The sequence below is a fragment of the Bos taurus genome, chromosome 10 (assembly GCF_002263795.3).
Source record: "Bos taurus isolate L1 Dominette 01449 registration number 42190680 breed Hereford chromosome 10, ARS-UCD2.0, whole genome shotgun sequence".
NCBI classification, from domain to species: Eukaryota; Metazoa; Chordata; class Mammalia; order Artiodactyla; family Bovidae; genus Bos; species Bos taurus.
Genome location: NC_037337.1, coordinates 90,155,830 through 90,183,074, shown reverse-complemented (window position 1 = coordinate 90,183,074; position 27,245 = coordinate 90,155,830). Strand labels below are relative to the sequence as shown.

General features: G+C 41.7%; 1 protein-coding gene across 9 annotated transcripts in view; it reads right to left on the bottom strand.

Moving 5' to 3' along the window:
- The window catches only part of NRXN3 (neurexin 3), a 1,815,083-nt gene that overhangs the window by 919,336 nt on the left and 868,502 nt on the right, over nucleotides 1-27,245 (bottom strand). For all 9 annotated transcript variants that reach the window (XM_059890636.1, XM_059890635.1, XM_059890634.1 and 6 more), the window contains one exon: nucleotides 10,811-10,930. In XM_059890636.1, coding sequence (XP_059746619.1) covers nucleotides 10,811-10,930 — 120 coding nt within the window. The remainder of the gene's footprint in view (nucleotides 1-10,810; nucleotides 10,931-27,245) is intronic.

Below are 27,245 nucleotides of genomic sequence, written 5' to 3'. Positions count from 1 at the left end.
GTGCAGTCCTGAAGACTCCTTCAGGTGAGGAGATGGAGCTGAGAGTCAGGAGAGAGCCAGGCAACCAGAAGGCACAGGGGCATGTGTGCCCCTTAAACATATTCCATGGAGCTAGAGAAAGCAGACATAGATGATCCCATATTGGGCGATCCCATTTATACATATCCAAGACAAGTGAAAGTAGAGAGTGAAAAAGTTGGCTTAAAGCTCAACATTCAGAAAACGAAGATCATGGCATCTGGTCCCATCACTTCATGGGAAATAGATGGGGAAACAGTGGAAACAGTGTCAGACTTTATTTTTCTGGGCTCCAAAATCACTGCAGATGGTGACTGCAGCCATGAAATTAAGACACTTACTCCTTGGAAGGAAAGTTATGACCAACCTAGATAGCATATTCAAAAGCAGAGACATTACTTTGCCAACAAAGGTCCATCTAGTCAAGGCTATGGTTTTTCCAGTGGTCATGTATGGATGTGAGAGTTGGACTGTGAAGAAGGCTGAGCGCCGAAGAATTGATGCTTTTGAACTGTGGTGTTGGAGAAGACTCGTGAGAGTCCCTTGGACTGCAAGGAGATCCAACCAGTCCATTCTGAAGGAGATCAGACCTGGGATTTCTTTGGAAGGAATGATGCTAAAGCTGAAACTCCAGTACTTTGGCCACCTCATACGAAGAGTTGACTCATTGGAAAAGTCTCTGATGCTGGGAGGGATTGGGGACAGGAGGAGAAGGGGATGACAGAGGATGAGATGGCTGGATGGCATCACTGACTCGATGGATGTGAGTCTCAGTGAACTCCAGGAGTTGATGATGGACAGGGAGGCCTGGCGTGCTGCGATTCATGGGGTTGCAAAGAGTCGGACACGACTGAGCAACTGAACTGTACTAAACTGAAGAACAGACAAAACTCATGGACACTGATAAAAATCCAAGCTGTAGTGACCTCGCAGAGGAGGAGAATGAATGACTGACAGAGGCACGAGGGATCCCTCTGGGAAGATGGAACCGTCCATTATCTTAACCAGAATGCTGGTTATATGGTTATAAATGTTTATAATAATGCACTTAAGATCTGTGCATTTTGCTGAATGTGAATTGTATACCCCAAAATATCCCCTCTAAAAAAAATGTTAACAGGAAAAAATAAGGGAAGGAAACCAAATTATATTTACTAGCTCTATTTTACAAGAAAAGATAAAGTCATTTGCATTTCTTTTGCCTCTGCATGTAAATGCTAATAAATGGAAATGTAGGAAATTATAAGTCTATATTGAAAAATACATTAAAATTGTATCTGAATATGACTAACAAGATAATATAAAATTACACTCTCTGGACCAATAGGCTCTCAGCGGATTACTGCCGTCACCATCAATAAGTAACTAGCCCAGCACACCAGAAATAAATGGATCATAATTAAACATAAGCAATAAAAATGGCCTACAAATACAGCATGCTGAAGACGGCTGAAATGAAATTAGTGAGGCCAAAGATTGTTACAACTCATAACAATTCCTGACCAGCAACAGATCCCTGAATTCTGGAGCCCATTTCTCCTTGAACCACAGGTCCAAGTATCAACTGGAATTTGTAGAAACAAATGTTACCCAGCTTTGTTTCTACGGATGGTTGTGCAAAACAAAAGCTGTAAGCAGTCCTGGCTCTTGTTGAATCTATCTGACACCATGTATTAATACCAGCAGTACAGTAGATTTTAGGCACAAAATAGTCACTTCCTGATATCAGGGGTGTTTATAAGCAAGAGTGATTCCCATGATTCCCACAAGCTAGCCACAAGCTGCATCTACAAAACTGTTCCCAAGAGTACCAGTACCATCCTCCTCACTCGAAGATGACTTTGGGTTTCACTGCATCCCCTGGCCTTCTTTCAGCAACACTGAATATCTGTGGCCCAGGAATAAAACACAGAGGCAAAGGAGAAATATTAATAAATGGGAGCATCACTTTCGGTGCTGCTCACTGGTGAATGCTTCTTTTGTATCTGCCTTCCCTCTGGATCTTGCTGATCATGGTGCCAGGCTGCTTCTCCCAGCCTTCCTGCCTTCTCTGGACTCAGTCTCTGCCTGCCTAAACCTGCCAAGCCTGTCTCAGCTTCCTCATCTGTGAAACAGGGATCAGAAGAACATCTACTTTCTCATGCTGTGTAGATGACAAAAATGACATAAATTCAGCACCATGACTGGCACACAGTGTAAGCAGTTAAAAGTAAAAGTAATGATATAAGGACAATATTCAAGGTAAATAGGATTTGTAATTTAACAGAACATAGAAAGAAAAATTATCCAAAACTTAGAAAAAAAGACTGAGAGAGACATGTCCTTAAAATGCCTTATAGGGCTTTCAGTAAAGAATCCATCTGCAATGCAGAAGACCGCCTACAATGAAGGAAACCCAGGTTCGATCCCTGGGTCAGGAAGATCTCCTGAAGGAGGAAAAGGCAACCCACCTAGTATTCTTGCCTGGAGAATCCCATGGGCAGAGGAACCTGGCAGGCTATAGCCCATGGGGTCCTAAGAGTCGGACATGACTTAGCGACTAAACCACCACCACAGGGATGTTGTTTAACATATCCACACAAGAAATACTTAGTTTTATGGGAAAATGTATCCTTGTTTGAAATAGATATTTACTATTAATTGAAGCCCAGAGTCTATGAGATGATAATTAACCTGTAGATTCTATTCAGCAGAGATCAACTGTTCAACAGAACGTGGTGGTGGTGGTGGTTTAGCCACCAAGTTATGTCTGACTCTTGTGGCCCCGCGAACTGTAGCCGGCCAGGCTCCTCTGTCCGTGGGATTTCCTAGGCAAAAATATTGGAGTGGGTTGCTGTTTCCTTCTCCAGGGATCTTCCTGACCCAGGGGTCAGTCCAGAATCTCCAGGCAGATTCTTTATCATCTGAGCCAACAGGGAAATCCTGTTCAGAAGAATAAATAACATCAAAAGTTAAGAGCCTTTTACCCTGTGAGACATTCACCAGTTTTATACTGAACCTAAATTTGTATTTTAATATTCTTTTTAATGCCTATAAATATCCAGTTCTTCAAATAATCTTTTGTGATCTTGTTGCTTACATTTAACCATATTGTTGCTTCCCTCATTGAAGAGTTAAATAAATTTGGGCACACATTCATTCTATATTTACATGAGTTATGTTTTAACTTTATGAAAACTACATTTGTATGAGTCATGTTTTTAACTTTCTGAAAACTAGACTGAAGAGTAGCTAATAGTTCTGTAGGGACTATTACATGCCATGTCCGGAACTTCACAATTATGAATTCAACTTATCATTACAACACTCTAATAAGGTAGAACATAAAAATATCTACATTCTAGAGACACAAAGGAATTAATTAAGTAGCACCAAGGTAACACAGCCATTAAACAACACAGTCCAGATTTGAATAGATGCCATCCACTCCACATCAGCTGTCTCATCCACTCTGCTATAGGACATAAACTAAAACTGTAATAAAGTAAAAAGAAAATGGAAATCAGAAGGTGGTCAACAGAGAATGAAAATATAAATATCAGAGGCTACAGGGGATATTCTAAGTCTAAATCTTTAATACCTAAAGATCTTCTAACTTCATGGCCTCATCTGAGTATTAGAAACAACTAAAGTGTTCTAAATTTCAGAATAGGATAAAATTAATAACCAGGAACACAGAGCTTATCTTTTCCAAGTCTATGTGCTGAGCTGTGCTCTACTGCTCAGTCGTGTCCAACTCTTTGCGACCCCATGGACTGCAGCCCACCAGGCTCCTCTGTTCATGAGGATTCTCCAGGCAGGAATACTGGAGTGGGTTGCTATGCCCTCCTCTGGGGGGCTCGAACCCAGGTCTCCCACATTGCAGGTGGATTTTTTCCGTCTGAGCTGAAGCCCTTTCCAAGTCTATGCCATGCTATGCTAAGTCACTTCAGTCGTGCTGGCTCTGTGCAACCCCAGAGATGGCAGCCCACCAGGCTTCCCTGTCCCTGGGACTCTCCAGGCAAGAACACTGGAGTGGGTTGCCATTTCCTTCTCCAATGCACGAAAGTGAAAAGTGAAAGTGAAGTCGCTCAGTCGTGTCCGACTCTTAGCAACCCCATGGACTGCAGGCTACCAGGCTCCTCCGTCCATGGGATTTTCCAGGCAAGAGTACTGGAGTGGGATGCCATTGCCTTCTCCGTTCCAAGTCTATATTCTTATATAATTCAGTTGTCTGAGAAGACTTGCGCAGCTGAAATTTTAAGTCCTCTAGTCTAGCAACTAGTGCTGATGCTCTCTGTGCTTATTTCTAATAAGGACTAAGTAGCAGCAAATCTAATGATAATGTGACTTTTCATGTCAAACAAACCTGGGTTCAAGTGCTGACTCAGCCAGTTCCTGTGTGACTGCAGTTTTCCCATTGTAGAAATCAGGACCAGAGAAGAAGAGTATTTCTTCAGGAATTTGGAGTGACTAGGGCTTCCCTGGTGGCTCAGACAGTAAAGAATCTGCCTGCAGTGCGGGAGCTCCGGGCTTGAACCCTGATTTGGAAAGACCCCCTGGAGAAGGTTATGGCTACCCAGTCCAGTACTCTTGCCTGGAAAATCCCATGGACGGAGGAGCCTGGCGGGCTACAGTCCATGGGGTCACGAAGAGCCAGACACGACTGAGCGACTAACACACTTGGGATGACCAAAGGGATGACATCTTTAAAGGTCACAGCAGAATGTCAGGAACAAAACAAAGAATTGACAAGTAGCAAATACTATTAGATATATTAAAACCTATTACTGCTCCTGTTTACTAAGTACTGATCACACCCCTTGTACTGTAACAAAAGAAGCTAAGTGACTAATTCAATTTCATCATGATAGAGTTAGAATTGGCATTTAAAGCAATTTGATTCTAAAGCTGATTAACCTAATGACTATGCTATGAAGTTTTTTATAATGCAATGTTATATACATTACAAATCAACCTTTTAAAAATATGGTTTATTATAATTAAATTTCCAAGATAAAGGTCTACCAATGGTTCAGTGAAATACGATGTGGACCCTATTAGGGTTATTTATACCCAGGACTCAGCAAGAGATTCAACACACCAGGGGCTTCTTTTCCAATGACCTGGGCACCATCACACACATTCTACTAAAGGAAATTAGGAAATCTAATTGTTTTTATACTTTGAAAATGCATGTTGTGCAATAAGAGCACAAACTTTAACCTGAGTGTAAGTTTACCCACACAAATGCTTAGAATAAAGACGGGAAAGAAATCTGGCAACAGCATTTTCTATAGAGGTAATAGAGGGAGCTGAATCCACATAATATCGGAATACTGTCTTCTGACCTGGTGCCAGAATAGACAGGAATTGAAGGAGAGATTCTCTGGGAGAAAATGACTGTCTCAGAATGGGAGCCCTGAGATCTGTGGCAGGAGTGACAGCCAGCTGAAGACCCCAAGGAGAATCAGTCACTCTCTTATTCACTCAGCACATGCCGACTCTTTACTCAGCACACGCTGACTGCTACAGGCTCTGTGCTGTCCCACAGGGAGACAGAGGGTAGGAGCCAGCCTATCTCAGAGAGCTCACCCCACCCAGACACCCACCCTTTAGAACTACACTCTGAAGGCTTAACCACCAAAGGGAAGGAAGGCTTCCTTCCAGGTTCCTTGGAGTCCACTGAAGAAGGGCCAGCCAAGCCCCATCCCTGACCCAAGAGGCTTCCAGAACTTCCTCCAGCTCAAGGAGGGTGTCCTTCCCACACAGCTCCAGCCTTCTCCCAACCAAAGGTCGGGGCTTTGAAAGTCCCCTGTGCTCTGATGGGGACAGGTGTAGGCACACGGGTTTACTCACAGGTAGAATACCTGCGCAAGAGGAGGCCCATGTATTTGCAAAAGGTTAGGGGGAGAAAAAAACATGGGAGGAAATAGCCAGAACATTAACAGTGACTGTACTTTATTTCTCTGTGCTTGGCGGAATGCGGCCTTACCTACCCAACCCTAGTTCATGTCATATTTGCTTAGGAAGCACTTGCATATTTTCCAAGACTCATTTGTCAATGAAAACTTTTCTAAAGGCAGTAGCTCTCCAAGATGGAGTCTCAGCCCCAGGGAGGGTTGATCCCCTTCCACTTTATGACTTCTATTTACCGTTCATATTTCTATTCAAGCACTTTCATACGTATCTTCCCCCACTAGACTGTAATGTCTTTAAGAACAGGATGGATGTTATTCATGATCCTATCTGCAAATTAGAAATGTCCAGTGAGTGAATAAATGAATAAATGATAAAGTGTGTTCTAAGCAGAAGATAGAGGCCTTGACTGAGAACTTCTCAAATATGGCCTATTTGCTGGACAGGCAAAGCCTGAAAACAGAGGCAAGGAGCAAACACATCACCAAAATCATGGACATATTGTAGTATGATATCCGTGGAAATTAGTGCTATACATACAACATAGGCTGGTAACACAATGCCAGGGTACCTATATGAACTCAAGAGACAGAACTAACACACACACGTCTGTCCCCTTGTTTGTGCACTAAATTATGTGTATATTATTCATTTTTCAGAAGCCTGAATGGGAAATGTGTTTTTAACAGATGTAGTCAATACACCCACCTACATTAAAAAATAAATAAACCCACACAATAAATAAAAAGGCCAATCGATAGCCAACAGTGCTGCTCAACAGCCACTCCAGCAGAAAACTGTCTGAAAAGGTGCCTCACACACCACTGTCTGCACGATCCATAGCTGCTTGCTATTGATTTGTTGCAAGCAAAGAACATCTATTATCACATGCCAGTGTGAACCCACCATTTCTCCAAGTAACTCTCAGTCTACCTTGAGCAACATCGTACACGTAGCTGGCTGAAGGTGGGCTGAGAACCCATGTTCATTCCTTTCTCTTCACCCCCACAAAACCATTATAAACACTCAATTTATAAATCCAAGAACTTGACTGGGGACTCACGTGACACAGACGGCCCCGTGTTCACTTCTCCGGGGCACAGACGCAACTGCGAGATTCCAAAATCGCAGACAACGCTAAAGAGTTGTCATGAACAGGCCTAAAAGTAACGAGGCGGTGAGGATAGATGTGAGGTGTTCAACATTGGTGTTTTCAACAAGCCCTCCCCAGTGATCACTTTTTTGCACACGTGTGGGAATGCACGAGTGGGCTGGGTTTTGTGTGACACTGTGTGGCATCGTGAAGGAGACAGGAACCCAACAACAGGCTGCCAGTGGAAGCGGCATTGCCACTCCACACGGGAAAGGGGTTTTGGATTCTCCTGATGGTGCAAGGGCTGCAGGATACTAGAACTGCCCTGATTCTCAGCCCTGATTGAAAAATACCAATAAGAACCCAATATCCAAAAGGAATCTCCTTACCAGGACCTGTAAAAGGTTCCTATCTTTTGTTGTTTTTAAAATGTAGCCCCTACAACGTGTCATCAAGTTGGATGCAGCTGGTGCTCACTCTCAGGGCAATCAGCCCCCTCGGCTTTGAATGTTTCCGAACGGAAGACTTTCTTTGGAGCATGTTACTTGTGTGTCCTTCCAAAGATCTTACTGGGTCCTACAGGAACTCAAAATTGCATCTGGGATGAGTGTGCCTGCTGTAGTTTCAGAACAGCCTGAAACATCACCTAACAAAACTATGATTTTACCATTCTGTGAAATGGCAGATGCCTTAAAACTAGATAAGACAATTAATAAATCAATTATACTTGCGTCTTCAATCAGACGATTTCTATTTTTACTCTGTGGAGTTGGTGATGGACACGGAAGCCTGGTGTGCTGCAGTCCATGGGGTCACAAAGAGTCAGACACGACTGAGTGACTGAACTGAACTGAATTGACCAGCCTCAGAGAACACATGCCGTTCTTTGACAACCACTTATATCAGTTTTACAGCTATCTTTATAAGGATGAACCAGAAATTTACCCCATGGCCTCCATCAATCCACATTGCTCTCACAAAGAATGAGAGAATAAAGTTAAAACCATCCAGGCTTGGTCTACTCATACTAAAGGAGGCACAGTTTTTAAATGTAAATTCTACTTATGGAGGCCATTTCTATGTGACAGCACCCTGAAACTGTCAAGCAAATGTCAAATTGAGCAAACAGGCAAGAAATAACAAAAGTTACAAGTGATAGAACCAACGCGAGAAGAAGTGAGTGAGACTCTAAAATGCAAACATGATGTAATCAACTTTTCTACATATGATGAGCTGAGCATCTTACTTTGGAAAATATCTTAGCCTAGTCATTTCCCTATTGAACAAGTTTCGATTCTTGGATTTGCAATAACTAATTGAGATGTTTTCATTTCTATCTGCTATCCTGAGAAACCACTCATGGAAACTTATTCAAACATCTCCCCTGTGAAATGAAACTATCTCCTGCCATACCAACAAACAAGAAATGTCACAGCGACCAGCGATTCCTGGCCTCCAAATGTGAATGAGGGCTCCCAAAGTCACAATCCAGCGGATGCTACCACCTCCCAACGGTGGTTGCTGAGGAGCCAGGGGAATGCAAGCACCAAGGTGAACAAGGAAAGAGGATTGACCCAAGATAGCTGAGCTCCATAGGGAAGAAATGGATTCAGTGAGCCCAGAGGCTTGCGTGTCCCCATACAGAGAACGCCAAGTTCCTTAACTTAATACTTGACCTTTGATGACAACGCCCCATTTCCCCTCCTGGTTCCTTGGACCAGTTTTCTCTGAGCTACTGACATGCTGTGTCTGGTCCACTCTCCAAGAGGAGAACAGGCAAGAAGACTCTTTCAAGGATTTGGGCTCAGAAGTCTTTAACAATCAAAAATTCCACTGCATTGTTTACAGGATAAAATTCAAAATACATTACCCTCAGCCTGGATGTCTTAAAACGTTTTTGGAGGATGAGGATCTACTGCCACAAAAGAAACACTGACCTTTCCCAGGACTGGTTCTGGTACTTCACGACACATTGACAAATTGCTCAGGTCAGATAATGCAATAGTCCTCATCCCAGACTGAGGTACAATCTGTTCTTGACAAAGTCAAAAACAATCATAGAAAACTGGAGAGGATCCTGGTTGATTTTTAGCAGCAAACCATGCCTGGTGCAGGTGGCAGAAAGGAACATGTCAGCAAGAGAAAAATGCATACATACCTTCTGAAGACTGTGTCTATTCACCGCCGTTAGAGAACTTACCTTTCACCCTTTCCTGTGTGCAGTCTCTTCCTGATCACGTTCTACCGGAAGTGATATGTATGTATGTGTAATATGGAATAAACTTGTGAGGAATAAAGAAGCATTATGCTACCACTTAGGAAAAAAGTCTCCCATGCAGACAAATTGGAGGAAAAAGAGCATACAGCACAATTGCTCAGGGACCCTGGATGGGTCTATCGCTGCCTGTTTCAGAGTGGAACAGTATTTCCAAATCATAAACATGGAAATAGGACTTGCAATAACACCAAATAATTGGAGAGCCATCTAATGCCAAAATTTTCTGCAAAGAATGTGTTCTTTGAAGTATAAATACAGAGGCAAACGCTTACATCTAGATCAACGAGTTTCAAAAAATTTTCTCTCTACATATCCAGATTCCCCACTTATTTTTCCTTAGTGTGTCTTAAGTGACTGACAGAATACACAGACAAAAAAAACAGCTACTAAAAAACAAAAATGGAAACCAGGACGAGAGATTACTACAGACTTGATCAAAGTTGAGATGTGAGGAATCCAGGAAAACCAAATAGACACATTAGAGACAGCACTGTGATTGGCACCCACTCCCACCTGCACAAACTGTAATACAACTTTAGTATTTGTTCATATCGCATTATGCATCTTTTTTACCAAACCAATTAACGGCACCTATGAGTTCAGATTATAAAAATAAACTCCTACCATGAAGGCTGCCTTTAGAAAAGCAGGTCAGCAGGACCTAGTAAGTCAGGGCTTTTCAACAAATCTCTTTGCAATAGAGATGCAGAAATTTCCAGTGTTTGCTCATCAGTGGCCACATTGGAAGGAAGCAGAGATACCTGTTACAGATTCCCACAGAACGTAAGTATGAATATTTCCGCCACAAGCTCTAGAATTGCCTTTATGAAATCAGTCTTCTCCTAGAATGAAAACGGCTGATGCACCCAAAGCTTCACTAGTGGACAAAAATAGCAAGTGGCTGTCTTCCAATATGAAGTGAATACACAGATACATACATATAAACATACTGGCAAAATAGAAATGCATATATAAACAGAATGACTATGCACATATAAACTAAACAGATATCAATACATTTATCCAGAAGGAATCTCTGCCTACATTTGAAAGACCCTTCAGAATGTGTTAAACATTTCTAGTTGGAAAAAAATAATAAACTCTTAATGTCTTCATCATTTGGAAGGCCTAAGAAATTCCCTAAACTCAGACTTTCTGAGAAAATAGCTGTATTCCTTAATATCCTCTACGTTATGTTAGTGAGAGAGTCTCAAAACTGTTACCCAGATGATTTAATTAATGGAAAACTGAACTCCTTAGAACAAAAATATTGTCTTAATTGTTTTGTCAAAGGTAATCTAAAGAAAAATAGGGAGGACGTATGGATAAACATCTGGTATGGTTGAACAAGAAATGTCTCTGCTCTTCCACAAGAAAATTAGCTTTCTATTTTCCAAGTTTCTGGATGAGCAAACTGCTTATGAATTGTTCAGAAGAGTCATTCTTTTACCTAATGTTCCTTAAGGTTTCTCCAAACCTCTGAACTCTTTGAAAATATCCCAATATGAAAAAGCTGTACTCACGATCATTGCACTGGTTTCCAGAATAGGAGGTCATGGAACAGTCGCAGGTGAAGCCTTCCCACTGCTGCATACAGACCCCCTGGTTGGCGCATGAATCCTCCTGGCAGGTGGTACTTGGTCCTAGTAATTCATAAGAAGAGCAAGGAAGAAGAAAAAAGGAGAGAGAGAGAGAGAGGTGTTCAAACTAATCAGATTCAAAGCCATCACCTGAATTTACTCTTCCCAAGCCCCAAAACATTCAAAGACACCACTGCCAAGAATATCAGTTCTATATCATGCAAGAAAAAAGTCACTGTATATTTACAAAAGACGACAAACACACACTTAGCCACAAAGTATCAACAGTGACACACGGAAGGGAGAGGGCTGAACACACTGTTCTCTTTCTGGCAGACTCTGCAAAAGAGCTTCGTCTCTACCATTCAACTAGAAAGATACCTCATTCGGAGCATGGTCTTTCTAAATGGAGAATGCTAAAGCAGAAAGATGCACTCCCATGATCCTTGTGAATTAAGGCATGAAAGTTCTTTACAGCCTACCCCGTGACGCTAGGAAGATGTTTGATGAGAACGAAGAGAAGGAGGAGGATACAGCAGCCAACATACATCGATGTTTTGGGGGTTATAAGCACTGGATAATGAGCACTTTGTCTACATTATCTCACAAAGCTTGCCAGTGACCCTAAAAATGTAAGTAATGGTGATTACCTCCATACCACAGATTTAAAAAACTAAGCTCATGAAGTAAAAGAGTTTACCCAAGGTCACACATTTGATTATTAAAGGATCCTGATGTTCAATTTAGGGAAATTAACTCTGAGACTACCTACCTCATAGGTTCTTAAAGCATAGTTTCAGACCAGCTTCACCTAGGAAGTTGATGGGCTGTGCTTAGTCACTCAGTCACCTCTGACTCTTTGCAACCCCATGGACTGTTTGGAAGAATGCAAATTATTAGGCCCCAGCCCTGACCTACTGAATTAGAAATAGCATGGAGGGAGTGGCAGAAAACTGTGTTTGCACAAGCTTCTAGGATTTGGGGGTGCAAAGCTCTTTAAGAGAAGGGAATGGCAACCCACTCCAGTATCATAGCCTGGAGAATTCTATGGACAGAGGGGCCTGGCAGGCTACAGTGTATGGGGTCAAAAAGAGTCAGACACGACTCAGTGACAAACACTTTCACTTTCTTTCAACAGGAAATACCTTACTATTCAGGATATCCAAGAGTTTTCCAGAAAGTCACAAGGGAGGTGAGCCCACTGACTCATCAAATGTATTAATCAGGATCTGATGCAAAAATCCACTTGACCCAGTAAAAATATATCCACTGCGGTAAATGCATATTCACAGTTCCCAGGCACAGAATGTTGAAATGTAAACATATCGGGTCCAAGGATGCATGTTCCAAAAGAGATGCATGACTACAGAGGGTTTGTCTTCTGGGTGGCAAGACTTTTTGTATTTATCCATGAAGAATGGATGCAGTACAGACCATCGCTCCTAACACAAAGCTATTAAGATACGACATAAGAAAGTTCAAGACAATTACTAGCACTGGGCGAGCAGCGTGGCTGCTGGGTTTCTGCAGCTCCTAAATGCCATGTAGTTCCCCCATGCGGAGATGAAAGGAGGTTCATGGTCATGTTCTCAGTGGGTCTTCAACTTGAGCATTGTGTAGGACAAGGCCTATTAACAATAGCAAATCAGGACGGCTTCTTTCAAAGGATAAAAGCTTCTGAGAAGTCCTCGGGGCTCCCTGACCAAACAGCTCTCACCAGACAATGGGCTAGTAATTCAATTGTGCTCAAGAATCAGAAACACATGGAAGGCTTTGCCTTGAAAGACAGCAGACCAGCAAAAACTTCAGGGAAACAATAATCCTTTGCAGGTTCATTGAATCTGAAGACAAAAGTTTTCCCCTGCCTCTCTCTTTCCCTTTAGCCAAATTTTAGTCATTTTCCAAGGATCAGCTAAAATGACTCTGGGATATTGAATATTCCCCAGTAACTTTAGACAACAATTCTCCCATTTCTTAGTGGCCATGGCACGTATCATGTACATCACTACCGTTTATATATGACAATATTTAACATTTTATTGCACATGGCGCTGTACTCACTTACGCAATCCTCTAACTCTTTCCCATTTTTTACTAGTTGTCCCCAAAAGATGGAATGCTACCTACAGTTATAAAGCGCATTCTATGCTTTTGGTTATGTCCTTGCTGCACCAAGTGTGGTGCCCAATGCAGAGAATATGTTTCAGTAAATGTGGAACTGATCTGATCCATACTTCCAAAACTGGAGTGTGGGGGAATGCAGCTCTGCAAAGGGAGAAAAAAGTTCCATTTGTCAAAGGTTGGTCAGGAATTCCATACAGAGGGAATTACTGGTCATTTCCAAATTGCACAAGAATGTGCTCTGCATTCATTAGGTGAAAGTGAAAGTCGCTCAGTTGTGTTCAACTCTTTGCAACCTCTTGGACTATAGTCTGTGGAATTCTCCAGGCCAGAATACTGGAGTGGGTAGCCTTTCCCTTATGCAGGGGATCTTCCCAACCCAGGAATCGAACCAGGGTCTCCTGCATTGCAGGTGGATTCTTTACCCGCTGATGCATTAAGGGGCAAGTGCTATTCAGAATCAGATAATCCTCAAAGACTGACTGCATGGTAATCCTCTCAAGAACCAGGGAGATTTCAGGGTTTCAGCAAGGACCAGAAGGATCCGCAATGATTTGTTCATCTGAGTCTGAGTCCTACTTTCTTTCCTGGGTGAGATCCCAGGGTCCCCCACCTCCTCCTCCAGCCTCATTTCCTACTGTTCGTTCACCGGCACACACCAAGCTCTCTTCCTTCTGATTTCTCACCACACAATGATGCTCAGAGTCTGGGCACCTAGTCAGTGGCCCCTGCATGCCCTGGGGGCTTGTGAGAAATGCATGTTTTCAGACCCCACCCAGACCTATTGCCTGGAGGCAGGGCTCAGGAATCAGAGGCAAGACTAGTCCTTTGGGTCATTCTGAGGTTGCTCAGTTTTAGGACCACACAGTACCCCCACCCCCAACCCGAACATTTCAAGACCACCCCTGCCTTCAAGTCTGCCGCTGTTGCTCAACCCACAGACTGAAATGTCCTTCCTACAGAACTTCAGATAACTGACTCGTTTCCTTCTTTAAGTTGCAGCTCAAAATGGGCTTTCTTCAGACTCTCCTATTTGAGGAAGTCCCCATCAGGATTTCATTTACTTTCCAGCCTGTTTCCCTCTTTATTTAATTCACAACAACATCATGGACAGTAATAAATTATTTATTACGTTCTTTCCTGTCTGTCTCATCCTGGTGGAATATGAGTCCCTTGAAGGCAGACACCTTGCTTGTCTTGCTCACTTTTTATTTCTCTAATTTCTGATAAAGTATTTGGCATAAAATAAGGGCTCAAAAATATTATTGAATGAAAGGAAGAACAAGAGAATCAAAAAATAAAGGGTTAAAATTCTTTCGTGACTTAAAGAAAACCTGTGGTTTTCCTAACTAATAATTTATCCACCAAACTTAACAACTCATATAAGCAATTTTCTATTTGGAACCAAATGTTTTGGGGGTAGTGGTGGTGGCGGTGGTGGTATTTAATTGACCACATTTCCTCCTCTAATTTAACTATTAGACTCATTCAATCTCAGCAGATGTTGGGACAGACTCTTGGGTTGCCAGTGCCCAGGAAAAGCATGCGGTAACTGTGCTGAATGAGTGTGAGCTGAGACTAGACTGAAAAATACTTTCTGAATAGCAATATAAGCTCCTTTTATTTCAAACTCGTTATGTACATCCTTTCCTGAATAGACTGTATCTTATATGTGTATCTGTTTTCCATATTCTCACAGTGTCTTCCAAATTGAGAGACAGAAAGAGAAGAAGAAAGAAAGAAACATTGAAGAAACAGATAAAGGAAAAGAGAAAACTTGAACAATGCTTCCAATTGCACACCCACTGAAATAATTCAATCTTATGCAAATCAAAGGATATAACAATAACAAAGTAGGGCAATTACCCAGCACTTATCTACGTAGAATGGTTCACGTATTTATTCTTTGTAAACACAGGATAAAGCAATTATAAGTATTAAAGAATCAGAAAGAAAAAAAAAAAAACAGGAATGATCTTCTCATGGAAGACACCCAGAACTTCAAAAATAAAAGAATTCTTTGACCGTTGATCAAATTGGAAGGCAAGGATTTCAGAAAAGTGAATTAAATCACAGATCCAGTTACGTGTGTTTTGTTTTGTTTTGATTTGTGCTGGGTCCCACAGGGAATAAGAAGCAGGATGAGGTCTCAAACCTAAGTGTGCAAACACCACAACTGACCTCTATGGACATCAATAAACTTGTGTGTGTGTGTGGGTGTGTGTGGGTGTGTGTTGCTATTAGATTAACAAGAGTAACTTAAGGTACTTTTAACCTACAACCAGAGAAAGATAACTTCTTAAATGTAAGCATGTGGCTGTTTTAACAACAAAAATTTTCAACTCCTATTTCAATTCAAAATTCAGTTAAAAATAAACAGGACAATCTAGCTTTGTCTAAGTATACGGATAAACATCTGTATCAAATGCATATAATAATAAAGATAATAGATCTTCCTAAAGACAATAATCCTATCTAAGACATTCTTCCAAATAAACCTAAAATTTAAGATACAGTAGGATAATATAAACTTCTGAAATTATACATTTAGAAAGTTTTTCAATTATTATTAACAATAACTTCAAATTGCGCTAAGGCTGCAGGGAACCCCTGCATAGGGATGGTGCATTTAATATGTAATTAATGCTCACTAAAATAGTCACATATTCTTTAGAGAAAAGATAGTGACTTTTCTTTGTGCAGTAGGGAAAGTGACAAGGCGACAGAGAGATGCATGAAAAGACTAAACAAGTTGTCAATGATGTTAGTAGGTACTCCGGTTTTAATTCCCATCTCGGTTTTTAGTTTATGGAGAAGCATCACATTATGTCTTTGTTCTTTATTTTTTTCAGGTGAAAACTCTGATGGCTGCCACAAATTTCTCATCATTCTGCTTGAACCTGGGATTTTCTTTTTAAGAACTGTCCCAGACAGTCATTTCATGCCTGTTATTGCTAAAATCTACCTCTGCTGTAAATACAAACTTACTCAGTCACCTCCTCTTCACGGTCCAGAAAATGAAAAGTTGACAGACTGCCTTTTACTACTTGCAGGTCCTTGAGACAGAACTGCTGTTGGAAGCACAGGACACTCGTATTGGAGTGAATTTCTGTTATTGCCGAGGAGGACTTAACCAAATCTATGCCTCAAACATTCCAATTTTAAAACAGGTAAATAACCAGCACTAGCTGGTCCTGGCCATAATGGAAAGGTGGGCTTGGTGATGATACATCTGGTCTGATTCCCAATATGCATTTATTCTCAAGGGCTAAGGCTGGTAGCCCACTAGTGGGCACCTGGAGCAGTTGGTTTAACAAGATTCATCATCTTTAATCACACAGCATAAGGCATCTGCACAGTGGGATTACAACCTCAATGTGAAGCATCACAAGAGTAAAACACTGTGCCAATCAAAGGATTTGCTGGCCCATATAAAGCACTGACATGGGAGGGAACCACAGGGAGCTGCCATGGGCTGCCTACAATGATATCATCCAGCTCCAATTTTATTTCCTACTTCTGTAAGTTCATAAACATTTCCAATTTACAGTTTTAATTTGCTTCACAGAGGAAGGCTGACCAAGCAGTAATTGAGTGGGAAGAAAAACAAAAAGAAAGAACAAAGAAAAGGAAGATGAAGACATGTAGATTTAACAACGCCAGGAATCAAAGGCCACTGGAGATACAGAATTCATGAGGGCATCTTGGTTCCAACCAATTGCATACTTGTGCGTATGTGTATGTATGCGTGTGTGTATATGAAAGACTCTTACCAGCTTCCTGATCAATCTACAGCCGCTACTGCTAAATAAAAGAACTAAAAGTGTCAAGGCTTCATGAGAAGTATTCTTGACATTCAGTTCAGTTCAGTCCAAAAGTCATGTCCGACTCTTTGCAACCCTGTGGACCGCAGCAAGCCATGGCTTTCCTGTCCATCACTAAGTTCCGAAACTTACTCAAACTCATATCCACCAAGTCAGTGAAGCCATCCAACCATCTCATCCTCTGTCTTCCCCTTCTCCTGCCTTCAATCTTTCCCAACATCAGGGTCTTTTCAAATGAGTCAGTTCTTCGCATCAGGTGGCCAAAGTATTGGAGCTTCAGCTTCAGCATCAGTCCTTCCAGTGAATATTCAGGACTGACCTCCTTTAGGATGGACTGGTTTAATCTTCTTAGAATCCAAGGGACTAAGAGTCTTTTCCAACACCACAGTTGAAAAGCATCAATTCATTGGCACTCAGCTTTCTCTATGGTCAAACTCTCACATCCATACATGACTACTGGAAAAATCGTAGCTTTAACTAGACAGCCCTTAGTCAGCAAAGTAATATCTCTGCTTTTTAATATGCTGTCTAGATTGGTCATAGCTTTTCTTCCAAGGAGCAAACATCTTTTCATTTCATGGCTGCAGTCACCGTCTGCAGTGATTTTGAAGTCCAAGAAAATAAAGTCTGTCACTGTTTCCATTGTTACTGCATCTATTTGCCATGAAGTGATGGGACCAGATGACATAATCTTTGTTTTTTGAATGTTGAGTTTTAAGCTAACTTTTTCACTCTCTCCTTCCACTTTAATCAAGAGGCTCTGTAGTTCCTCTTCACTTTCTGCCATATGAGTGGTGTCATCTGCGTATCTGAGGTTATTGATATTTCACCTGGCAATCTTCATTCCAGATCGTGCTTCATCCCGCCTGGCTTTTCGCATGGTGTACTCTGCATATAAGTTAAATAAGCAAGATGACAATATGCAGCCTTGACATACTCCTTTCCCCTCGGAACCAGTCAGTTGTTCCATGGCTGGTTCTAATTGTTGCTTCTTGACCTGCATACAGATTTCTCAGGAGGCAGCTAAGGTGGTCTGGTATTCCAATCTCCTTAAGAATTTTCCACAATTTGTTGTGATCCACACACAGACTTTAGTGTAGTCAATGAAGCAGAAGTGGATGTTTTTCTGGCATTCTCTTCCTTTTTTCTATGAACCAAGGGATGTTGGCAGTTTGATCTCTGGTTCCTCTGCCTTTTCTAAATCCAGCTTGAACATCTGGAAGTTCTTGACTCATGTACTGTTTCAACAGCCTAGTTTGGAGAATTTTGAGCATTACTTTGCTAGCATGTGCAATGAGTGCGATTGTGTGGTAGTTTGAACATTCTTTGGCATTGCCTTTCTTTGGGATTGGGATAAAAACTAAACTTTTCTGGTCCTCTGACCACTCGTGCGTTTCCAAATTTGCTGGCATATTGAATGCAGCACTTTCACAGCACCAGCTTTTAGGATTTGAAATAGCTCAACTGGAATTCCATCACCTCCACTAGCTTTGTTCATAGTGATGCTTCATAAAGCCCACCTGACTTTGCATTCCAGGATGTCTGGCTCTAGGTGAGTGATCACACCATCATGGTTATCTGGGCCATTAAGATTATTTTTTTGTATAGTTCTTCTGTGCATTCTTGTCACCTCTCAATATCTTCTGCTTCTGTTAGGTCCATATCATTTCTGTCATTTACTGAGCCCATCGTTGCATGAAATGTTCCCTTGGTATCTCTAATTTTCATGAGGAGATCTCTAGTCTTTCCCATTCTATTGTTTTCCTCTATTTCTTTGCACTGATCACTTAGGCTTTCTTATCTCTCCTTGCTATTTTTTGGAACTCTGCATTGAGATAGGTATATCTTTCCTTTTCTCCCTTGCCTTTCACTTCTCTTCTTTTCTCAGCTTTTTGAAAGGCCTTATCAGACAACCAATTTACCTTTTTGCATTTCTTTTTCTTGGGGATGTTTTTGATCACCACCTTCTGGGCAATAATGACCTTCCATTCACAGTTCATCAGGCACTCTGTATATCAGATCTAGTCCCTTGAATCTATTTGTCACTTCCACTGTATAATCGTAAGGGATTTGATTTAGATCATACCTGACCTAATGGTTTTCCCTAGTGTTTTTCCCTACTTTCTTCAATTTAAGTCAGAATTTGGCAATAAGGAGTTCATGATCTGAGCCAGGTCAACTCCTGGTCTTGTTTTTACTGACTGTATAGAGCTTCTCCATCTTTGGCTGCAAAGAATATAATCAATCTGATTTTGATATTGACCATCTGGTGATGTCTATGTGTAGAGTCATCTCTTGTGTTGTTGGAAGAGGGTGATTTTTATGACCAGTGTGTTCTCTTGGCAAATTCCTGGTAGTCTTTGTCCTGCTTTATTTTGTACTCCAGGGCCAACTTTGCCTGTTGCTTCAGGTATCTCTTGACTTCCTACTTTTGCATTCTAGTCCCCTGTGATAAAAAGGACATCCTTTTTTGTGTTAGCTCTAGGTCTTGTAAGTCATCACAGAGCCATTCAACTTCCTCTTCATTGGCATTAGTGGTTGGGGCACAGATTTGGATTACTGTGATATTGAATGTTTTGCCTTGGAAATGAACAGAGATCATTCTGTCATTTTGAGATTGTACCCAAGTACTGCATTTCAGACTCTTTTGTTGACTATGAAGGCTACTCCATTTCTTCTAAGGGATTCTTGCCCACAGTAGTATGTATAATGGTCATCTGAGTTAAATTCACCCATTCCAGTCCATTTTAGTTCACTGATTCCTAAAATGTCAGTGTTCACTCTTGCATCTCCTGTTTGAGCACTTCCAATTTACTTTGATTCTTGGACCTAACATTCCGAATTCCTATGCAATATTGTTTTTTACAGCACCAGACTTTACTTGCATCACCAGTCACATCCACCACTGGGCATTGTTTTTGCTTTGGCACAGCCTCTTCACTCTTTCTGAAGCTATTTCTCTACTCTCCTCCAGTAGCATGTTGGGCACCTCGCAACCTGGAGAGTTCATCTTTCAGTGTACTATCTTTTTGCCTTCTCATACTGTTCATGGGGTTCTCAAGGCAAGAATACTGAAATGGTTTGCCATTCCCTTCTCCAGTGGACCACATTTTGTCAGAACCGTCCTCCATCATGACGTTAGGGATAAGGTTATCCTTACTGAGCTGCATGTGTGTCTAGGTCCCTGCAGCAAGGATGCTGCCGTCGCTCTCAAAGTACATCTATGTTTACAGTATTGTGTCCTCTTGGCTTTCCCAAAGAGAGTCATTTACAGGCAATATACCATTCATCCCTTTTAAGTGGCAGCAACCAAGCTCATTTCTATTTAAAGTAAGAAAGCTATGATCCTTAAATGTGTCAAGCATCCCTCTTCATAAAGAAACAGCTGAGAGTGAACACTCTGGTTCCCATTTCACGGAAGATTAAGCAAAACCAGAGAAGAGGGTCCTAAATGTTATTATCAAATTTCATTGCAGAAAGACCTAAGAGTAACTGTGTTCCCAAGATCTTCTTACATTTTTGTCTTGAAGGCTGGACCTCTGCCTTAGCTTATGATCAGAAGGGTTCCATCAAGCATGCTCAGGCTCCTTCTCCTCGATCAAGGGTTCAAAACAGTCCATTGGTTAGGACAATGAGTGAAAAACACTAAGGATAAAATCGAGCATTTGGGGGGACACTGGGACAGTTCAGTAGCACCCTCGTTCTCCTCAATAACTTTTACCCTCTCATCACACATTGAGTATAAATTAGCCAAGAGGGACATGAAAATTGGTGGAAACCAAGATGCCCTCATGAGTTCTTTATTTCCAATGGCCTTTGGTTCTCTGCACTGTTAAATATTCAATGACTAGAACTATAAAAAAAGAAAACCTGATATGTAACATTTCTGTAAGCTGATTTTTATAGCATAAAATACTTTCTCTATAGCCAATCTCAAGGTATTCATAATACGTCTTACATGATATGGATCAGCTGGGAAAATTCCTGAAAATTCCTGTGCTGATGCCAGCTCTAGCACAGTACTTCCCTTGATGGCCAATAAACAACACAGAGTAGTTATACTTGGTGAGAAAAGCGATTTACCCACAGGACGCTTCTAGACAATGGAGAGGTCACGGGAATGGGGTGTGTGTAAAGGTGAGAGAATGATATTGTCATAAAACCAAGAATGCTTGCTCAACCCACCCTATTTTCAGAGGCTGTCTGGGTAATAAAGGTCAAATGATTAGATCAGATCACCCCTTCTTTTTTAACAACCATGAACAGGTCCTCAAAAGTCAATGTTGCCTCAGAAAATACAAATTGGGGCCTCATTTTTCTGCTTTTCCTTCTTTTCTCAGCACTGATGGAGCAACTTGTTGGAGTAGTAGAGGGTAGTTTTTAAGAGCGAGAGAGAGAGAGAAGGGATTTCAAAGGTCGGCACAATGACAGAGAAGACTAGTTTCAATTGCTTTAATGAACACTGTACCAGTATCATCCGGAACTTAGTGACCTAGTACTGCCATGAAAACCATCAACCATAAATTCAGCTGGATGACCCTCTTGGATACTGTCCGGTCATCTCTGTTCTGTTTCTGCTTTGGAAGTATGCAAATCTGGATTCACACCCCCATAGCATAGTATGGGAAAGGCCATAAGCTTCAAAATCCAGCTTTATGACTTACTAGTAATGTGAAATTGAGCCAGCTACCTCAATTCTCTGAGCCCCCGTCTCCCCATTTGTATAAAAGAGATAGAAATTGTTTCTATGGTGTAAGGTGTTAATAACTAGAACCATAAGAAAAAAAAAAGAAATAAGAAAACCCGATCTGTAACATTTCTGTAAGGTGTAAGGATTCTGTACATGGTGTAAGGATTGAATTAGGCAACATACGCAAAGCCTATAAAGTCATCCTTGACCTGGGAATAAAAACATCTACTATGCAAGGTCATTATCATTGTAGAGACACAGGATAGAAAGTCCTTAGCATGTGCCTGCACAAAGGAGACCCTCAATAAAGGGTATTATCAATTCCATTGAAAAAGAAAATTAAGTTCTCTCTACCCGTTTTAGTTGGGTAAATCAGTCAGGAGTGCAGAAATGAGACACACTGAGGCAGCAAGTCACAGTTACAGTTCTTTCGTGAAAAACCTCTGTCATGCAATGTTGAGAGACAAGACAGAAACCACTGTGGGAAGTTCCATGTAATTCCTATCTCTCTTATTATTGCCCATAATGCAAACCATTTTTGAGGACCTGATTTCTATTAGGTCAAACACTGAATCACATAAAATACAATCGAGAAAGGAATACAGCTCTTAGCTTTGAAGAAAATGAAGTGAAGAACTATATTTCTTGTGGTAAGGAAAGCTGGAGGATTACTCACTAAAAGTATTTGGCTGATGGCAACTCTTATAGAATGACCCGAAGGCATGTTTAGGTTTTCAAGGTATCCAAACCAAAAACATTTATTGACCGACTCAAGACACGCAGCACTTGGAACCAAATTTGATCAATCCTTGGCCCCTCCTACCCACCTGTCCATCATCTAAGCAGAGAGATAATTTGCATTCCATAAAAGAAGCTATTAATCTCCAGAAATAGAAGTTGCTAAGAGGACAATGTGATAGAAAGTGGGGAGAGGATATTCTGATTAATCACCTAAGCCAATAAAGAGCTATTCCTTTATTTCTGGTGATTATGACTCATCTGCCTCACTCCCAACAGACCAAACTTAATACTGCTTTTATAGTTGAGCAGCTTCTTTCTATGGATAAGCTTTTAGGAATCTTTCCTGCTCTAGGAATACCCCTCTTACAAATAAAAAGGAATCAGAAAATTACCCCTGAAAAGCCCATAGACATTGTTATTCTATTCAAAGGACCTTGAAGTTCAAGGGACTGTAATTCTCCAAGAGGCAGCACCTCACAGGGGTCTCAAGGGAACTCTTACTCCCTCTTAAACTGGAGGGGTGCAAAGTCTGATCTGAACCCGAGCCATCAATCAAGTTCCTCCTTGACACTTTCGGTCATGATGTGCAAATGCATCTGCTGTGAAACACAGCAACACTGTGGGGTGGGAAGGAAATACACAGGAGAGAAAGTTCCTTTTCTTCCTCATTCGTCAAAGGTTAAATCCCAGAAAGACACATACTTGTCTTCTTAGCCCACACCAGTACCAAGTGTCAGTTTCACAGCTCTTCCCTCTGTCTTGGAAGATGCTACTTCCCTCTGAACCACTCTCTGCTTCTACTTCCTGTCTTCCTCATCCATCTTGCACCTGGGTGTCAGAGTGAACTTGAAAAGATGAAAATCTGACCCGAGTCTCTGTCCTCCTTAAAGCACCCCCAGAGTAAAGACCAATGACTTCCACAAAAGGTCTGACGTCACCTGTCTCCATCCAACTGGGCCCACTTCATCCACAGTTACATCCCCACATGCCCGTTATTTCAGCCAAACAGAGCTTCTGGTAGGTGCCCAAACTGGCCAAGCTCTTTGAGCTTCCACCTCTCATCTACCTAAAACATGTCCTACTTCAGACTCAGTTCCAAGTCTGCCTAGAAAATCTCTCCTGAGCACCCACCATCAGCCCAGGCAGCACGGCAGCCCTTCTCCCAGACCACACAGCCAGCTCCATGCTCACTCTAGCGTAGGGGTTTTCACTCTGCAGTGTAGCTCTTGGCTGATCTCCTGCAGGTCTCTTTGTTGTGGAGAAGAATGAATGAAATGAATGAACAAACGAACAAATAAACACATATTTTAAAAAACACCCCAACAACACAAGGACAAGAGGATTCAAGCTGCTGACTTGTCACACTTGTGCCACTTCCTAGATCCACCATTATATTTCCTTCTGAATATGATTTGCCTTTACTTTTTAGACTCATTTTTAGCCTCCTTTCCTTGTCAAATGGTTTTACTGTCCTTCACAATTAGGGTAGTTAGTACTATCTGTGTCCACAGGCTGTAGCTGAAAAGGCGAGTATGAGTAACGGCCCATACCCCAATGTCAGGAAAACAGAAAGGACAGGCATTTGCATTCTAAAAGGTCTTTTGCCATAATATCCAGAAAGAGTAATATGACTCAAAATAATTACAAAGAATAACAGTCTCCTGCCACAAAGAGACTGGTGAGTCATCACAAGAATGGAAGAGAATTTGGTCAATGGAGTAGTAACATAAAAACCATACTGATGACTAGACTGCTTCTACAGATGAGCATTTTAGGACACTCTAAACTATTATGTCCCCAAATACATATCTACACTTTGGTCAACAATTTATTGTACGGCATAGACATGAACTATGAGTCCTATAAACCATTTCTCCTTTGAATGGGAACTTTCAGATCACTTTGCTACATATGAAGTCCTCTTGTAAATTTCTGGGAATTCAAAATCCAGAGTTCTTACCATGAAAAACCATAAAGTCTAGGGGCAGATGCAGCTGTCTAGTTTTATCTAAAAGTATCTGGTCACAAGAAGCTCTGACAACCTTGAATCGTCTCTTTTCTAGATCAAATCCCGCTCTCTTTTATCTCCCATTCATTTACAGAGTAACATGGAGTAGACCTAGTTAGAAAACTGAATAGAATGTCTAAAAACAACAGCCTTTTGTATCACTGAAAGGGCCATATATATATATGGAATGGAAAGCTATTGTACAGCTACCTAGGACTTCAAAGTACTAACCCAGTGCATGCTCTTTTCGTCAATTTTATAACATATTAGCATATTGCTGAATCTGCTAAGCTGAGATGAAGAAGAAAGAGTGAGAGTAAAATGGCTAAGAGAGACTTCTGCTAGTTGATATCCACCCAAGAGACAGACACTTGTGCTGGTTACTGACACGACATTTAACAACTCATTGCAAAGTAAATGATCTTTTAGGTGAAAAGTAATTTTTTTTTTTTTGCCACACTTTGCTGCTGTGCGTAGGCTTTCTCTAGTTGTGGCCAGCTACTATGGTGCATGGGCTTCGTATTGCCTTAGCTTTTCCTTTTGTGGAGCACAGGTTATACGGCACAGCCTTCAGCAGTTGTGGCCCTTGGGCTCAGTAACTGCCGCTCAGAGGCTCTAGAGCCCTGACTCAGTAGCTGTGGCACATGGTCCTGGTTGCTCCGCAGCACGTGGGATTTTCCTGGGCCAGGGCTTGAACCCGTGTCTCCTGCACTGGCAGATGAATTCTTAACCACTAGACCACCAGGGAAGCCCCAAAAGTATTATGTTAAAGCTAACTCCATCTACCTAATTTTAACAACTGGTGCTGATTGTGAATTCACAGAAGCCATCCCAGGCTCAATCGCCCCACCCATCTTCACTCTCAGCTGAAAGACGGCTAAAAGGCTGGGTCTTGTCTGGCTCTTCCGCATCAAAGTTCTGACACGACAGGACAGGTGAACCATTACAGACTTTGAAAGGTGCCTCTTTGAATGGTAGGAGAAGCAGTTTCTGCAGTAGATATTCACTGATATCTAACATGCAGACATTATCAAGGGGATTCAGGATAAAATCGATACATCGATAGACCTCTTCCTCCCCAAGAGTACTTTTTTCCTGTGAAATCACAAAACAGGAAATTAAAGTGCTCCATCAAAATCCCCAATTGGGGACACAAATCTCTAGAATGTTTTAATAACATTAATATATCCCGAATGCCTAAAAGATGTCTTTAAAATGAGTTAAGAGAAAAAGGCATTCTCTTTCATAAGTTCCAAGCACTCAAAACTCCTGCTCTGAGAAATGACCTCCCTGACCCAGAAAATAATAAATTAAGAACACAAATGGGCTTTTATTTTCTTTTTCCAAGTGCTGTCTTCTGTCTGGAATGAGTAAATTAAAAGGAGCCTACCTGCTCCATGACAACTACTTGGAGAGGCACTTCCAGAAATGGATTAATACGTCTGTGGGTCATCACCACATAGGGTGCTGTCAAACCTCTTTGATCACCCCCAAATGGAAGCATATTCCCATCCCCAAGACTCCTCGCCCATACAGTTCTTTTTCATGCAGTGATCTGGGTTCTCTGCCACTGTCTGTAAAGAACACAGGGTTCAGCCCCCTCCCCAAGACCACCGCTGTCCAAGAGGTGTGACAGCTTGAAGGCCTCTAGAGAAAAGATCCCAAGGGTGACACAGGACTTCTTTCAGTCCAAAGTGGTAATGGGAACAAGAACCTTCTCTACCTTGCAGGTCAGCTTTGGTCAACGCAACTTTGTTAGCGAAAGAACAGAAGAGGTGAAAACAATAACCAGAGGTTAGTAAGAGGTGGAGTAAACGAGGGGTCACATTACAGAAATGAACACACAATCGGCATAACCAACATCACTCGGACAGACACTTGAGATGCTCCACAGGTTTCTCCAGAGACAGCACAGACAGGGAATGCACAGACCAGGGGTGGAGCAGGCCTCGGTCATCAGAGCCACGACAGCAGAGCGGGGGCGGGGGAAACGCCGGACGGGACAGGGCACAAGCAGTGGCACAGGAGCCTTCCCACAACCACACAGCAACCCCAAGGCAGATGGCCCAGAGAAACGACTGCCCATCGGTCAGGATGAACATCAAGAAAGAGGCACAGGACGTGGCCAGACTGAAAGACACGTGTGCACAACCAAACGGAGCCCACAAAAATAATTCTGCACATGGAGGAGTTGTGCATGGAAGAGCTGCCGGGGAGCGTCCCTTGTAAACTCCTGAAAATGCCACCAAGGAAACTGGCACCAGAAGTGGGCATTGCTAGGGAAGTGATCTGGGGACACCCAACCATCTCAACTGGCTTAATTTATAAAAAATGGAGCCAAACCCAAATGGCGGTGGGCAAAATGGCACCCAACCCAATGCCCTTTTTATTTATTTATGCCAGTCTCCAAATGAAGCACATGCTTTCTCTCAGATGTTTACCATCTGCAAGTGTGGGGTCGAATTTCTAGCCAATACATGCCTTGGTTTCTGCAGCAAAGCTGGCCTCAAGATAGAGATATTTACCAGCCAAGTATTGAATCAGACAATATCAAAAATCCCTAGCCCAAACTGAGAGGCTGCAGGTCACAGTTAGATGTTGGCTAAGCTGTTCAGAAATCACACTCAACTTTTAAATTATGCACTCCGCATATATTAAAAACATAAAATAAAAATCTAATTCAGGATTTGTTTTTCTCTCTTATTATAAACAATTGAGTGCCAAAGAGTAGTGGATTGATGAATCTTTAAAGTAATTTTGGACTCTCTTGGGTTAGATATGATAGGGAAAGTAATACAACTACTACTTAGGGATCTTGAAGGGTCATTACAAATGACTTTGACAAGAACACACAATATACCCTAGCCTGTGTATCCCAGCTGTGTAAGAATAAAACGCACCCACCATCTTGGCGAGATTCAGGTTTTAGTTCCTTAGTAATGAATCCTTATCCCCTACCTGTTTCCTGTTCTAGGCATAGAAATGATACATCAA